This window comes from Pipistrellus kuhlii, unplaced genomic scaffold, assembly GCF_014108245.1.
Source record: "Pipistrellus kuhlii isolate mPipKuh1 unplaced genomic scaffold, mPipKuh1.p scaffold_m20_p_2, whole genome shotgun sequence".
NCBI classification, from domain to species: domain Eukaryota; kingdom Metazoa; phylum Chordata; class Mammalia; order Chiroptera; family Vespertilionidae; genus Pipistrellus; species Pipistrellus kuhlii.
This window is the reverse complement of record NW_023425515.1, coordinates 155,080,393-155,095,432: the sequence shown is the minus strand read 5'-3', so window position 1 is coordinate 155,095,432 and position 15,040 is coordinate 155,080,393. Positions and strand designations below refer to the sequence as shown.

Sequence of the window (15,040 nt, the reverse complement as noted above, 5' to 3'; positions counted from 1 at the left end):
TTCTACCTGCTTTAAAACGGTAGCACCTGTGAAACAGTATGATGTATATTTTGGTTTTTGGAGAGAGTATTTGAAAGGACCCCTTGCTTTATTTAGAACTAGTTGCCTGGTGTACTAATTTGTGCACATTGAAAGAAAATTAATTAAAAGAAATATTTTAGTATTGCTATTCACCCTTTCTTTATAATAGAAGTGTCAACTAAATTCACTCTTTCAGGTAATTGTCAACAACACAGCAATAAATATCAACATGAAGCAGATTATTATTGTAGATCACGAAGCAAGAACAAAGGGTAAAATATTTAACTGCAGCAGTGTTTGACTATATTCTGAGCAATGAGAAAACCTGAAGTCATTTTCAAGGTCCAAAATTTCTTACTTCTTTTCTGGCGGGTCAGGTTGCTAAATCTCCTTTTTCCGGTTAATGAAAAGAAAATAGGATTCTACTGAGTCTCCTATTCCAGGACTTCTGTGAAGATCAAATGAGATGAGGCACGAGGAAAATGCTTCACAGATATTTGGTTGCAGTGTAAAGTGTTTCCACCTGGCTATAAAGCAAGTTGTGTTCCTGGGCTAAAGAAACTCTAAGGAGGCTGGTTGGCAGAGAGAGGAAGCTAGGTATTGCTACCTACCTGAGGTCATTACCTGATGCCCACAGCTGCCATTTCCGGGCTAGGCTAGGCTGTGGGCCGCATTTTGTGCCATGGGTCTAGGCAGTGTCAGATGCAATTTGGTGGGCTGTCACTCCAGGGTGGTGGCTGGCCTTTGTCCCATTTGGGGGAAGTTGAGTGTTGTTTCGTGGGTGCCAGGTCCATGGTTCCATTTCTCTGTAAATGGCCAGTGTGTGTCATGGCAGTTCTTGTGTTGAGCATTTGCCCCCTGGTGGTCAGTGTGCGTCATAACGACAGGTTGGCCAAACACTTAGCATATCAGTCTTTTATATATATACTAGCAACTGTTGCAGGAATATTCCTGCAAGACTTCCAGCAGGCTTCTCTCCCGCCACTGCCACCTCTCCCACTGTGGTGGCCAGGGCAGGGTGGGGTGTGCGGGATGGGCGGGGCTCTTGTGCCTCCTCCCTACCCCACCCCCCACGCCCTGGTCCTGTCCGCCCCACACCATCACCACCACTGTCTCCTAGGCTGTGCATGCTGCCACCACTGCTGGGCGCCTCACCACACACACCGGACCGACCTCGCTCACCGCCACATGCCTCACCCTGCCCTGCCCTGCATGAGCTGCCAGGGCTTTCCCTCCAGCAGCCTCAGACACCTTGCTTTCCACTGTCTCCTCCCTCTTACTCCTCCCTCCCTCCTCACATGCAAATTAACTGCCATCTTAGTTGGGTTAATTTGCATACTTGCTCTGATTGGCTGGTGGGAGTAGGGAAGTGATGGTTAATTTGCATATTGCTCTATTATTAGGTAGGACTAGAGGCCTGTTGCATGAAATTCATGCACAGTCCCTAGGCCTGGCTGGTGATCAAAGCACGACTGTTGGTGTGGAAGGGCAGGACACAGCTGACTCTGGGCCCTGGGCAGCACCTGGGCTCCCAGCCCCTGCGGGTCCCCCTTTGCCTGAGTCACAGCGCCCAAGTCCCCATGCAGAGAAGTGCTGACTGTGACCAGACACCGTAGGCAGTGTCGCATGGAAGCTGGTTGGGCATCACACTGTCTCCAGGCTAGCCTCGAAGACTGGCTCCTGTGTGAAACCATGGGGAGCCCGACTGGCCCCTGCAGCCCGGGATCACCCAGAAGAGACCACTCGGATGCAGGGTGGGCTTCTCAAGAGTGCTTGGCACCTGTGTCCTGGGATTTCCCCAGCATGAGCCCTGATGTCCCTGGGGAGGTAGCATGGGAATAAGAGCGAGCTCATCAGACACCTCTGGTACCTCTGTCACCCCTTCCCCCAGGTAGCTGGAGAGCAGTTGCAGCCCCTAGCCCAGGCCCCGCAGGAGGTTGGTCACCGCCACCCACCCCTAGATCCCCGCCCTGGGAGCTGGCCCTGATTGGGGAATTAGGGCCTGGCAGCTGCTGGTGTTGCCGCCATCTCGCTGTGGTCCTGCTCTCGTTGGGGTTCATCGGGGCTGCCGCCGTCAATGCCCGCCATGTTTTACACCACCCCCTGGTGGTCAGCACATGTCACAGAGAGCAGTTGAACTCCAGGTTGAATAATTTGCATATTAGGCTCTTATTATATAGCTAGCCAATTGCAGCTATTGAGCAAAGGTCTCTCCTAACTTATTATCTCCCAGGAATTTCAGAGTTGCTTAAAATCATCAAGTGATGAGGACTTAGGAATCTAATTGTGGAATACATAGGGATGGGCATTGGAGGTGTGCCGGGGACACCCGACTTGAGAAATGCCAGTGATATTGGTGTGTGTGAAAGGGTCCCAGGCCCTTCCTAGGTAGTTTCAAGGAGAAGGCACACACGTTGCAGATACCCGGTTGGTTTGGCTCCCTCAAGCCCCCTGCTCTGAGCAATGCAGGTAAAAACCATTGGCCCACCTATTGGCCTTGTAGTAGCCGTGGTCAGGCAGTGCATGGAAGAGGTATCCATCCCCGAGAGGTGGGAGCAGCCCAGGGGCAGGTGGCCAGTGGCCAGTGGCCAGGGGCTTCCTGATGACAGGCGGGCGACCTGGCCAATCAGAGGCGCCCTCTTGCTGGCAGCCTCTCCCTTGGCCACCGCTGCAGTAAACACTTTCCCTGGGATGATGGCTTTTTGTTGTGTCTGGCAGCCACGCAGGGCCGCTTGAACTTTAGCCAGAGGCAAATATTTATACATCAGAGTGTGCAGTGTTCCACTGGTCAGGCCTGAGAGGCAGAGACCTCCGTGACTTGTAGCCAGAGAGGATGGGTCCTTTTTTTTTTTTTTTTTTTTCCCCTTCCCTCTTTTCTCTTTTTTTCCCCTTTCCCCTGTGTGCCTTTGGGAGGTGGGACCATCCCGGAGGTCCCTGGAGCTGGGGCGGTGCGTGCTTCTTGTCCAGAACGTGCACAGGGTCACCCTGGGGATGTGCTTTCCCGGAGGGACGGTGCCCTGGCGTTCCTGCCTGCTCCTTTAATTCCTCTTGGAAAGTTTACAGTTAATATTTCCCCTGGAACAGTGTCAAAGCTTTTGACAGAGCCCGAGTGTATGCCGAACTGTGAAATCGAGCCCGAGAAGCACATTGGGGGAGAGAAATCTGTTTCTACTCAAACCCGTAAGGTTTTATTGAAAAAACAAAAACAAAAACCTTCAGGGCGCGGGGTTTGGGGGGAGAAACCCTGAGAGAGGGCCTCCGCCGCCGGCTTCTCCCCGTGCCGGGGCTCAGGCCGCCATTTTAAGGAGCCAGCGAAGGGCGACGCAGGCCAGCTCCTTACATGGCGGCTGTATTTACCCGGCCGCAGCCAATCAGCGCGCCCCGGGCCGGCACGTGACGCGCCACGAAGGCACGCACAGCCATTTCCTTGTTTCCAAGAAGCCCGCTACCTTCCCCGCGCGCTTCACCTTGTTTCGCATGCCAAGCGCTCCTGCAGAATGTGCCTCGCAGGCTGGCGTGTGTCCACGGAGCTATTTTCGTAGGTAGAGAGGCTCCGAGCGAGCGCTGGGGCTGTGCGCATTCTTTATGTAAAATGGATTTCCCTTCCTGGCCGAGGGCCAAGGGCACAGCACATTCGCTGGGTGAGAAGAGAGCTTCTCTGCTGAGAAACTGGTGGACCGACACACTCTAATTTTTTGGCTCCTGACCAAACAAGCTAGATGGATGCCAAAATCCAACAAAATAACACATTATTGTGTGATAGGAGCCCTGCTCAGAGGGAGGAGGAAACTCAGAGGAACTTCATACTGGCTCTCTCCCTCCTCCTCCTCCTCTTAAAAAAAAAAAAAGAAAAAAGAAAAAAAAAAGCATTGTCTCTTTGGGGAGTTTTCGTTGGGAAAAAAGAGAGGAAAAGGCAAAATGCAACCTAGAGAGTAAGATATAATTTGCACATAAACCCGAAGGAAGCCACCGGAAGAAAACGGGAGTTTAAAATTACTTTTAGGAACTTTCCCAGGCATGCCCCACTGCTCTGTGACTTGACTTTGTTTCCATTCTTTTAACCCTGGAGGCTCCATCTGCGTCTGTGAGCTGGATGCTGGGCTGCTTAATATTGACAGGAGAATTAACGTGGTATTCAAATACTTTGAAAAGCCTTTTAGTTAAAATATGGAATTTTGGCAGCTTATGAGGAACAACAGAAAAGTTTGCGTATTTTAGTACGCCTTTGCCCCTGACATCTGACTTTGAAGTCTGCTGTAAATTACTTGTGTGACAATAGCAAGTCAGATGAGCTCTCTGTGCCTCAGTTTCCACATATGTACAATGAAGCATTAAAGAAGATAAGTTCCCTTTGGGCTCTAAAGACACTCGAAGTTGAATATGAATGAACAAATATAATAAGTATAGAATACATCTCCAGTTTTTTGTATGGAAACTTGTCAATCAAAAGGTAAAAAAGGTAGTATCTCTAGTTCAAGCCACCGTCATCCTTACTGAAACTCCTTCATAGTTCTGAGTGTTTCCTCTTCTTCAATTCCTGTGCCTTCTCAGCCAGACTGCTGTTTAAAGAGTTAATTTTAACACTCCTCTGCTTAAAAAAACCCATGGATTTAGAATAAAATCCAAACTTGTTGCCATGGCTTGCAGATACTGCACAGCCTCTCTCTTTCTCCAAGCTCACTTTATACCACTGACTGCCTGACGCCTTATTGGCTCCTTTTGATTTTCGGAACCTGCCAACTCCTTTGCTACTTGTTGACTGCTTGGGATGCGTTTCCCCCTGCCCTTCCTGTGGCTGCCCTTCCTAATAAGCTGCCAAAATCCTTACCCTTCAGCTTCCAATTCAAATGATATCCCTGTAGAGGAGCATCCAATCTAAAATAGGCCTTCATATTTATACTTGCATAGTACTTTTACTAACATGACATGGTCTTAATTTATTTGATTACTCATTTTATACCCGTTTTCAGTCCCACAGTGACAGGAATTGTGGGACTCTGTTTTATACTTTTTTTTTTTTTTTTTTTTTTTTTTTTACTATACTAAGCTACTTGGGAGTGAAATGTTTTATTTACCTTACATTTTACTGAAGAATCCTCTGTTTTATTATGTATACTCAGAAAACTTTTATTATAAAATGCTTGCTAGACTAATGCCTTTGGTTCTCCGTTGACAGTCGTTAGAGCACATTGGTTTGGGGAGGACGGAGCTATAGATGGTTATTAGTCAGCCTGTATTTGTATCTTGGCTCCACCATTGACTGAAGCAGGTGACTTAGCCACTCTACACTTTAGTTTCCTTATCTGTAAAATAGGATTCAGAATAGTTTCTACATTGTAGATTATTGCAAACATTAAATGTGCTATCATATGTAAAACTCTTACCACAGAGATGTTAACTATTGTTACTGCTGCTTCTGCTAATTAGTGACAGTGGTAGCTCAGCGATGGCAGTGGGACTAGAGCTGTGGTAAGAAATAGGCGTCTCCATTAAACAGTCCAGTCAGTGGAAGCGACATAGATGTAAATTACCTATTGTAAATGAATTACCTACAATACCGTCTGCCAAGAGCTCTAACAATGTGTAAGCAGAGCATTGGAGAACACAGAAAGGGAGCAACTACTTCTCAGCAGACAGCAAAGGTGCCTTAGGGAAAGTAAGTAGCATTTGAGCCAGATTAAGTTGCCTTTTAGGTAAGATATGTTTCTTAGAGATGATAATAAAGTAGAAGCAGCTAATACTTATGTAATTCTTTTACTAATACACAGGTCTCTGAGTTTTTACATATATTATCTCATTTAATTCTCTCAGCAGCTCAGTGCAGCAGTACTATTATCATCACCCTCCTTTTACAGGGAAGGGAACTGAGCGAAAGAGAGGTTAAGTGGCATGCCCAAGCTTACAGAACTACTGTCAGTCCTGGCATCTTGCACAGTGTTGCAGTTTGAACATGAACGCTACCCCTACACTGTCACTCCTGCTTCCCTTTTGCTTTCATAATACATGGGAGCTGTGACAGAGCCCCCATGTATTATCTTATTGGTAAAATGTCAGCTGATATAGTACCCACCTACCTTATAGGGTGATTATGAGAATTAAATGAGACAATTCAGATAAGGTGTTTAGCATATGTTTGGCATATGGTAAGCATTTAACAAATGTTCACCATAACTACTATTATTATTTAGGCAAACTGAAACAAAACCCCTGATCCCTTGTGGCCCACCTGAACCCCTCTTCTCAAGGTGGCCTCCAACCCAGGGTATCCCCCTCCAAGGTGGCCTCCAACCCAGCGAGTTCTTCGTGGTTGCAAGATTGCAGTGACATGCTACCCAGGTTGCTAGCATCTCCCTCAGTTGCTGCTCCAACTGCCATAGCTACCTCCATAATTCAAAAATTACTCTTCCCGTTTTATATTTCATCTCAGAAAAATAATGCATCTTGATGCATCTGTGAAGCAGTTTGTTTTCCTGGGGAAGTGTAAGGAGCTGTGTAGCGGTATGGAGACGCGCTCCGTTTAGACTCAATATTGCCACCCACGCCCTCAGCAGTGTCAGAGAACAGTCTCCGAAAGATCTGTTCCTTCCCAGCACAGACTGGGTACCACAACCTGGCCTCTCCTCTGCAGCTTTGCTTATCTCCAGGATGGGATTCTGTGAGTCTGTGCCTCTCTTTCTGTCATTGTCACGAGGCAGCCTTGCCAGGAAGAGACTCAGCAGCTTCACTTACTTAGTTTTCCCAGTGGAGGTGGGCTCTTTGTTTCCAGAGGTGGTGGCTGTGTTGAAGCAGAGTGAGCTTATCCCTGACCATCTTTAGATTTCAGAGAAGGAAGAACACCGTCCCCCCCAAACACCGTGAGCTACGGCATGTAAATAGCTCTGCTGAGCTGAACAAAAGTGTCTATTGTATGGTGTACTGCAAAGCAAGATATATACTGGGAACTAAGAATGAGAAATTAGAGGTTTCTTTTCTTTTTTAAATTTTAACTTGAAAAGTTTGTTTTTTCCCCATATGAATTGTGCATTGGCTCTTGGGTCTTACAACAGGATAACTTAATAATGTGCATTCAAATCCTGGGCCTACCTCTTGGCAGCTGTTTGACTTTAGGAAATTATTTACCTCTGTGCTGCTGCTGCTGTTATTTAAGTGAGTTTTATAATAAGCTCTTAGGGCATTTATAATGGATAGAAATCTGTTTTTCTAAGTCAGTTATCAACTGGTCACAGTTCCTGAAAATGTCCTTCTTTCAAAGTTAGGGCTAGTTATAGTAATTATTTTACTACTAATGGACTGATGCATGAATGAAGATTCGTACTAGAATGGGCCTTTGCTCTGGCCTGAGCAGCCTTTCTGCTCTGGCCAGAGCCACCTTTCTGCCTTCTCATGCTGCCCAGAGGCCCTGAGTGGCTGGGGTAGTGCAGAATGCCTGCATCTCGCCCTGTCCCTGTCAGCTGGGTGCCTGCATATGAAAATTAACCCACTATATATATTTATTGGGTTAATTTGCATGCTCACTCCTGATTGGCTGGTGAGTGTTGTTAAGGTATAGTCAATTGGCATGTTACTCTTTTATTAGGTAGACTAGAGGCCTGAAATTCATGCGGTGTGTGTGTGTGTGTGTGTGTGTGTGTGTGGAAGGGCAGGTGTTGTCCCTCAGCCTGGCCACACCCTCTCCAATCCAGGACATCCCTCTCAAAATCTGGGACTGCTGGCTCTTAACCACTCACCTGCCTGCCTGCCTGATTGCCCCTACCCCCTGTGCCTGCTGGCCTGATCACCCCTAATCACCCTCCCCTCCTGGCCTGATTTCCCCTAACCACCTCTGCCTTGGCTCCTGCCACTGAGGCTTTGTCCAGAAGGAGGACCAGACAACTGGAAGATGTCTGGTTGACCTGGTCTAATTAGCATATTATCCTTTTATTAGTATAGATGAACTGTTGCTACCAGGTCATTTCTAGTATTTGGTGCCTAAGCTGGTCTGATTTGCATGTCTGATTCCATTCAGAGGCAAATTATTTAATTTAGATACAGTAACTGTTTCCTAGTCTATAAAGTAAGGATCATAATAGCTACATGTTAGGCCCATAACAGGCTCATTGTGAAGATGACATGATATATGTAAAAATTGCCAATTTGGTGCCTTTAAAAAATTTGGGCAGGCATTCAGGCTAGTTAAGGAACTAGATGATTATGTGTGATCAACTCAAAACCTGAGAGTCAGAAGGTGTATACAAGGAGGTGAGTGGCCTTTGGAATCAGGAGAAAGTAGGTCAAAGATGGGCAAGCAGAGGCAGATTCACTGGTTCAATTCTTGGTCGGCCCCAAAACGAAAACAAAACGAAACAAGAAGAGACAGGTTCAAAAGCCAAGGCATACCAGGCCAGAAGTACTGAAAAAGAGTTGTGTGAGGTTTGGACTCTGGGGCCTCTGCTTTTTTTCTCCTCCCTGCTTGGGTAGCACCTGTCTTCAGAACCTAGAGTATAGGATAGAGAGGACAGTCTAAAAATAAGTTTAAAGGTGGGCCATAGGTTGCTTCCCCAGTTTTCAAATAAATATATCTAAATCAGTGAGTTCACTACTGTTCTGTTGTTTAGAATTGATTTGCCTATATTAAAAAAGACTCCCATGACTTCTTTCATATAAGGAGAGCTGGCTGTCGGGAGTCTAGGAGTGTTGAGTGGTGAATCATAGGCAATCATTAAATACTTGATGGGTTGATTGAGTTTGGATCATATCTGTAGTTGGGGGAACTCTCATTCACATTTATGGTTTTAGGATACAGGAATATGTGACATATTCCTATTTCTGGTGATAATGCAATTGAATTTTAATAATATTAATAGCATTTATTGCATGCTGCTGCATGTCAGGCAGGTAGTGTTCTAAGTCTCTGTGTCAAATATCATATTTAATTTTCACAATATCCTTCTGTTTTACTGACCAGGAAATTGGTACCAGTCAGGTGACTCAGGTGGCCATCATCTTAATCACCCCATGACACTGTCTCCACTCAGTGTCATCTTCATGGTATTTGGACTAAGTAATTCTCACCCCAGCAACATGAATTTTGGTGAATTCTTTCATTTGCCAGATATTCTTTCTGTGTTACCAGCATCGGACTGGCCATGGATTGTTCTGGGCATGGATTGAAGACATGGTCATTTTCCTGAGTAGGGCTGCTGTCAGAACTGAAATGTCAGGTTCCAAGTTCATGGCCTCCAGTCTTGTGCTTGTAAAACAGACACAGACACATACCTTATCCCATTTTTATGGTTACATCACAACAATGATTGACATGTAATCAGGAAAGTTGGACAGTGTGATAGCTAACCTGTCTCAGGATTTAAACATTTACACATCTTGTGATCTAACTGATTTGGTTTGAATTGGGGCATCTGCTAGCTAAACAAACAGTAAAAACGCTTTCTGATCATTAGACAAAGTTTGGAATCAGAATATGTATGGAATGGACCCAGGAATATGAGTTGGATAATATACTTAAAATGTCGACCAGATTGGTCACACTAGTACCAAGGATTTTAGTTGCAGATCTTGGACTTGGATTTCTTGCAAGAGTAACTCTTTTACTTGCCTTCCCAGTTGCAGGCTTTATATCATTTTTTTTTTTTTTTTTTTTTTTTTTTTTTTTTGTACTGAGCACCAAACTCTCCTGGCAGTTTTTTAATTGAGGTTTTGCAGTTATAATGGTCTGGTACTATATAAAAGCCAACTTTGTGCAAAATTTTTTCAAAACCAGACATGGGTTTTGACACCACGATAAATTAAATATAAATAAATAAGGAAACATGGCAGTGAGAATGCTGGAAGTGGTATTTTTTTTTTTTTTTTTTTTTTAACTAGCAAGTGAGGTCTACTTTTAAATTTCAGGCATGTTTTCTTAGTATTTAAGCTCAGTGTTACAATGCTTAGCTACATTAATCTGTTACTGGGTAACTCCAGAAAGAATGTTAGGCCAAACCATTATGAGATTGGCAGTCTCCCCCTCCTCTTTGAGCATTATTGAAATTTGACAACATTCTCATAGTCTTTGCTTTCATTTAAGGATTTGGCTATCAAAAATACGGGTAAGTGAAAGGAACCAAGAGAAACTAATGACCAAATGAATAGTAGTATTTAAAGTTGCAAGTTGCTATGATACAGACTTCACCGTGACCTGGATGGACAAGGACTAAATAGGATTTGCTTTCCAGAGAATCTGGGTGCCTGTTCCACCAATTCTGTTTGTCTCCGGCCTGCCGTGTTGGCCACCTCCTTTTCCCAGCATCACTTATTTCAGTTCTGAGAAACAGCTTCCTCCCATTACATGCACGAATTCAATTAGGCAGGAGATAGTGCTGAAGGTTTTTGATTCCATCAGCTTCTGGTGTGTAGACAGGAGCTCTGTTTTGCAAAACTTTACAAGGGAGTTGTGATATGCATTTTTCTGGATTCTGAATCCTTCTCAGTGTTATGACTGTTCAATCAATCAATAAATCAATCAATTTTTCACCCTTCTCTCTCTTCCTGTTTTCTCCCACTGCCTCTCCCTTTCCCTCCCTCCGGGGTGTGTGTGTGTGTGTGGGGGGGGGAATGGGAGGAAGTGGGCTGCACAAATCAAAACTAAAATATGTCTTGGTTCACAATTATTGGTAAATCTTTAGGAAGCCATTGATTTTCTTTTTGATGCTAGATAATGATAACCTGTGTTTGGAATTTAGTTTGAGCACCTGTGTTTGGAATTTAGTTTGTCCCCTATAGGGACCTGTTTCCTTTCCTAAACTGTGTCTTAAAATTTACAAAAGACAAGCTTTGAAGCCTATTAAAAATAACCCAACAAAAAACTTCATTTTTCTTGAGTCTACAAAAATTTTTAGGCCGCCATGTGGAACTGAGCCTTTATTGAGGTTTGAATTGTCAAAATAAGCATGGCTTTGTGTACATGATCACTTTTGACTTCATTTACCGAAGTGCTGAAGCACCAAGTAGGAGGTAGTTTTGGAAGCATTTCTGATCTAAAGAGGAAATTCCATAAACCATCCATGACAGTGTGTTTTGTTTGGCATTGCAAAGAAGCGTAGGACCTTAATGCATCCTAGCCTTTAACTGTGTACTAGGCCCTCACCTGGGATTTCAAAATTTTGCACATTTCTGTTTCCTTCTTGAAAAAATTCATACTAAGATTCTTAAAATCTTCTGTTAAATATTTTTAAAATTAGCCTAGTACAGAGTTCAAAACTGGCAGGCACTGTCAGAATCCTCTGATATGGGGGAGAAACATGGCTGTTATCATTGAGTGTGCCTTCAAAACTTCCCAAAGTTGGCAGGTGACCATGTGTTTGTTTTGGACCAATTTACATCATGTGCTTAAGAAAATGTTAATATCTGCTGTTCAGAATAGTTGAGTATGAAACTGAGTAGAAAGCATAAGTAAAGAAACTTTTCTGTAACTTCCAGTATTTCTCTTTTGATCACTGAGCGCTATGAGAGGGGCCTTCTTTATTTTCAAGTTGTCCAGTTATGAAAGTCTCTTAAGGTTATATCAACTGATAACTGGAACGTACTCTGTCTGGTCTTCTGTCTCCTACATGATCCCCTCAACTCCCAATCCAAAGAAAGACAGAGGTAGCTTTTGAGTTAGGTATAATGAAAATAAGTGGAACTTAATATATAGTCAGTTAATAATTCTCCATTGACAAAATGCTCAGTAGAAGCTTTTCAGTGTTCTACAAATGTCTTCTCTATTAATGTGGTGAAAAAGAAATGATGAAGGATCATAATCTATAATCAAAGATTATACACAAATATGATAAATGTTCTGGACAAGCTGCAAACCTGCTGTATCCCAGAAACAAATTCTGGTGGTTCATGCAATTATTTCATAACCTTCCTACTTTTCTCTTCAAAAATTTCCTCATTAATGTTTTTATTACCTGTCATGGAAGTACCAAAAGGCAAATATCATACTCTAATAGGACTGATAATTCTAGTACAGATTCTTAAAAGTATGTGTTTTTATGCTTACATTTTTATTCAGGGCTTTGTCTACATACATCTGAAGTCAACTTAACTTTTGACCCAATTAACTTATTGGCCTGCTGAATTCAATTAAAATTGGGGGAGTGCTTGTGCAGAAAGGAACTGCATTAGTATAATGTGTTAGTTATTATAAACAAGATGGATTTGATTTGATAATTAATCTGATAATTTGATTAACAAGATAATTTAGTGTCAGCCAGAGATCCGGGTTCAAATCCATATTAACTAAGTGACCTTGCCTTAAACATTGTAAGTGTCATTTCCCTCCCATCTAGTAAAATGACATAATAACATGTACCACATAAGGCTGATGTGAGAATTGGTGAAATCAGTCATGTCGAGTGCTGAGTACAACACTTGGCCTAGAGTCATTGGTGGACATTAGTACCTTTTGTTATGTTTCAGGATTTTAAAATATGTGGCCTCCAAAAGACACCATGTCTCATGATTGCTGTCAGATTCTTTCTGAGTGCACAGAAAATCACTTCTCTTCCTGAAGATTTCAGGCAACATATCATCTCTGAATTTTCTCAACCCTTTGCCATTGAGGCATTCCACCCCCTTTTATTCACATCAACTTTAGGTCAGAATAAGAGTTCCTGTATTTTAAAAAATAACATTTAATAATTTCTACACAAGCTAACCTTATTTCATTTTCATGGAAACCCACCCTATAAAGTAGTCAAAGTAGAGATTAGGTCATAGAAAGCACTCAGAGCTGGAGGGAAAAGTTGTGGCCTGGGCCCCACCCCAGCATGTGGTAGGTGAGGAAGCACCATGCTCCCCTCTGTGGGGAGTACGTGGCAGAGCTGGCAAAGCAGATCTGAGTTCAGGGCCCTTTCCACCACACCATGTGGGTTGCTTTTCTGTTTAATTAAAAATGCCCTATTCCTGGCCCCTTATGGACAGGTTGTACATAGCTTTTAATTTCTAGAGCTTTCAAAACTGTTTCATGAGTCTATCTGGTTTAAATGCAGGACCATACAGAGGTCCTTTTGGTTTTAAAGATACCTGTGTACAACATGGACCTCATACCAAGTTCCTATAAATTTCTTTTTTAACTCTTGGCTCTTTTTCTGAAGCCCCTTGAGAAGTCAGTGCAATAGATCTCTGCTTCTTTCCATCACCACTTCTTGTCCAATAAGTGTCCCTAACAATAGCTGCCATATTTAAAATAACAATAGCTAGGTGTGTACACTGAAATATTTTCAATCAATTTATAAATTTTTCTTTCCTATTCTATGTTATGGAATGTTAATTTTGTTCAACTACATTCCTTTATCAAAAACTGTTCTTATGCAGTCATTAATAGGTTCCCTTGTTAGTTAATATTATTTTAGCCACATAAGAAAATGACCAGGCCATGCAACCTGTATGTGAAATGCAACCAAAAGAAACTGTGTTTCATCTCAACCTAAATTTTCTGGAATCTTTTGTATTTCAAGGTCAAGTCAGCAATTTATTCCCATAAACAATACGCTCTCCTGATCTTTGTTGCATGCCCTGTTCTCTGTTTGCCTTTTTCTTATTTTTTGTTATATTGTGTCACTAAGTTAAGACATTTTAAAATACAATTTACTGCTCTATTCATATTATCTTTATTTAAACACTTTATCTTTGAATTAAATTTATGAATTATTTTATCCTTTGACAGTTTTAGCCTATTCAAAGGTGATGCTTACCCTTTGTAAATGTTCTGTAACTTGCCATCCTCTGAGTCAGTGAAAATTTTACATTTAATTAACAGTATACTTTCTGGAACCCCAAGAAATACCTCTTTTACATATTACTACTTTGTATAATATTATTTCAGGGAATAGAAACTCATTTTTAGTTTTTATTAACCTAATTATGTTGTCAGAGAAAAATTCATGGATAAATAAAGCAGATATATCTAACAGCTTTTTAAAAAATATATTTTTATTAATTTCTTTTTTTTAAAATACATTTTATTGATTTTGTACAGAGAGGAAGGGAGAGAGATAGAGAGTTAGAAACATCGATGAGAGAGAGTCATCGATCAGCTGCCTCTTGCATACCCCCTACTGGGGATATGCCCGCAACCAAGGTACATGCCCTTGACCGGAATCGAACCCGGGACCTCTCAGTCCCCAAGCCGACGCTCTATCCATTGAGCCAAACCGTTTTCGGCTATTTTTATTAATTTCTTAAAGGAAGGGAGAAGGGAGAGATAAAAACATCAATGATGAGAGAGAATCATTGATTGACTGACTACTGCACACCCACTACTGGGGATCAAGCCCACAACCTGGCATGTGCTCTTGACCAGAATTGAACTCGGGACCCTTCCATCCACAGGCCAGTGCTTAAACTACCTAGTCAAATTGGCTAGGCCTATGTCTAACAATTTTTAATGAGCCTGATGTTTCTTATAGAGTAACTAAATATTTTCATAATAGGGTCTTTATTTTTTGGATAGATTTGGTTTATTTGTCCATATGTGGATTCCAGCTCTGCTGTTATTGATTGGAAAGTGTATTTTAAACTCTATACTTCATACTTTTATAAGTTTTTAGTTTTATAAAGAAAATTAAAAGTAAGTTTGCTTTCAGGGGGTGTTTGTTTTTCCTTTGTGTATAGGTGCGATAGGTGGGTTTTAAGTGAAATTTAGTGGTATCCTTTGATAAAATTATAGATTTAGTTTACTATTGAAAATCTAGGGTTGGGAATCAATACCTACACTTGATTTGGACAAGAAACCTAAGGAAACTTTATAGGGAATTTTAGCAGGGCAAAAAAATATTGTGTCCCCATGGTGGTGGTCAGTATTACTTAGTAAACTCCTAGGATATGGCTGTGGAGCCCTTACTCAAGTGAAAGGATTCCTTATTCGAACCAGTTAAAAGTTACTTTAAGATAAATTTGTAAAATATCTATAACTGAGAATATTCTTGCCTTTTATTTTCTTCATTATTCTTAAAGGTATATTTTAGTGCATTTTTTAGAGTAGAGCAAATTTTAT

The 15,040-nt window shown here is 42.3% G+C and overlaps 1 protein-coding gene across 35 annotated transcripts in view; it reads left to right on the top strand.

Moving 5' to 3' along the window:
• Positions 1 to 15,040, top strand: part of NFIA (nuclear factor I A) — a 371,362-nt gene that overhangs the window by 101,355 nt on the left and 254,967 nt on the right. Inside the window, exon 4 of one of the 35 annotated variants that reach the window (XM_036444072.2) lies at positions 4,091 to 4,467. The exons of the other annotated variants lie outside the window; for them this stretch is intronic. Coding sequence (XP_036299965.1) covers positions 4,091 to 4,185 — 95 coding nt within the window. The 3' untranslated portion in view covers positions 4,186 to 4,467. Of the gene's footprint in view, positions 1 to 4,090; positions 4,468 to 15,040 lie in introns of those variants that run through there. 35 annotated transcript variants of the gene reach the window in all.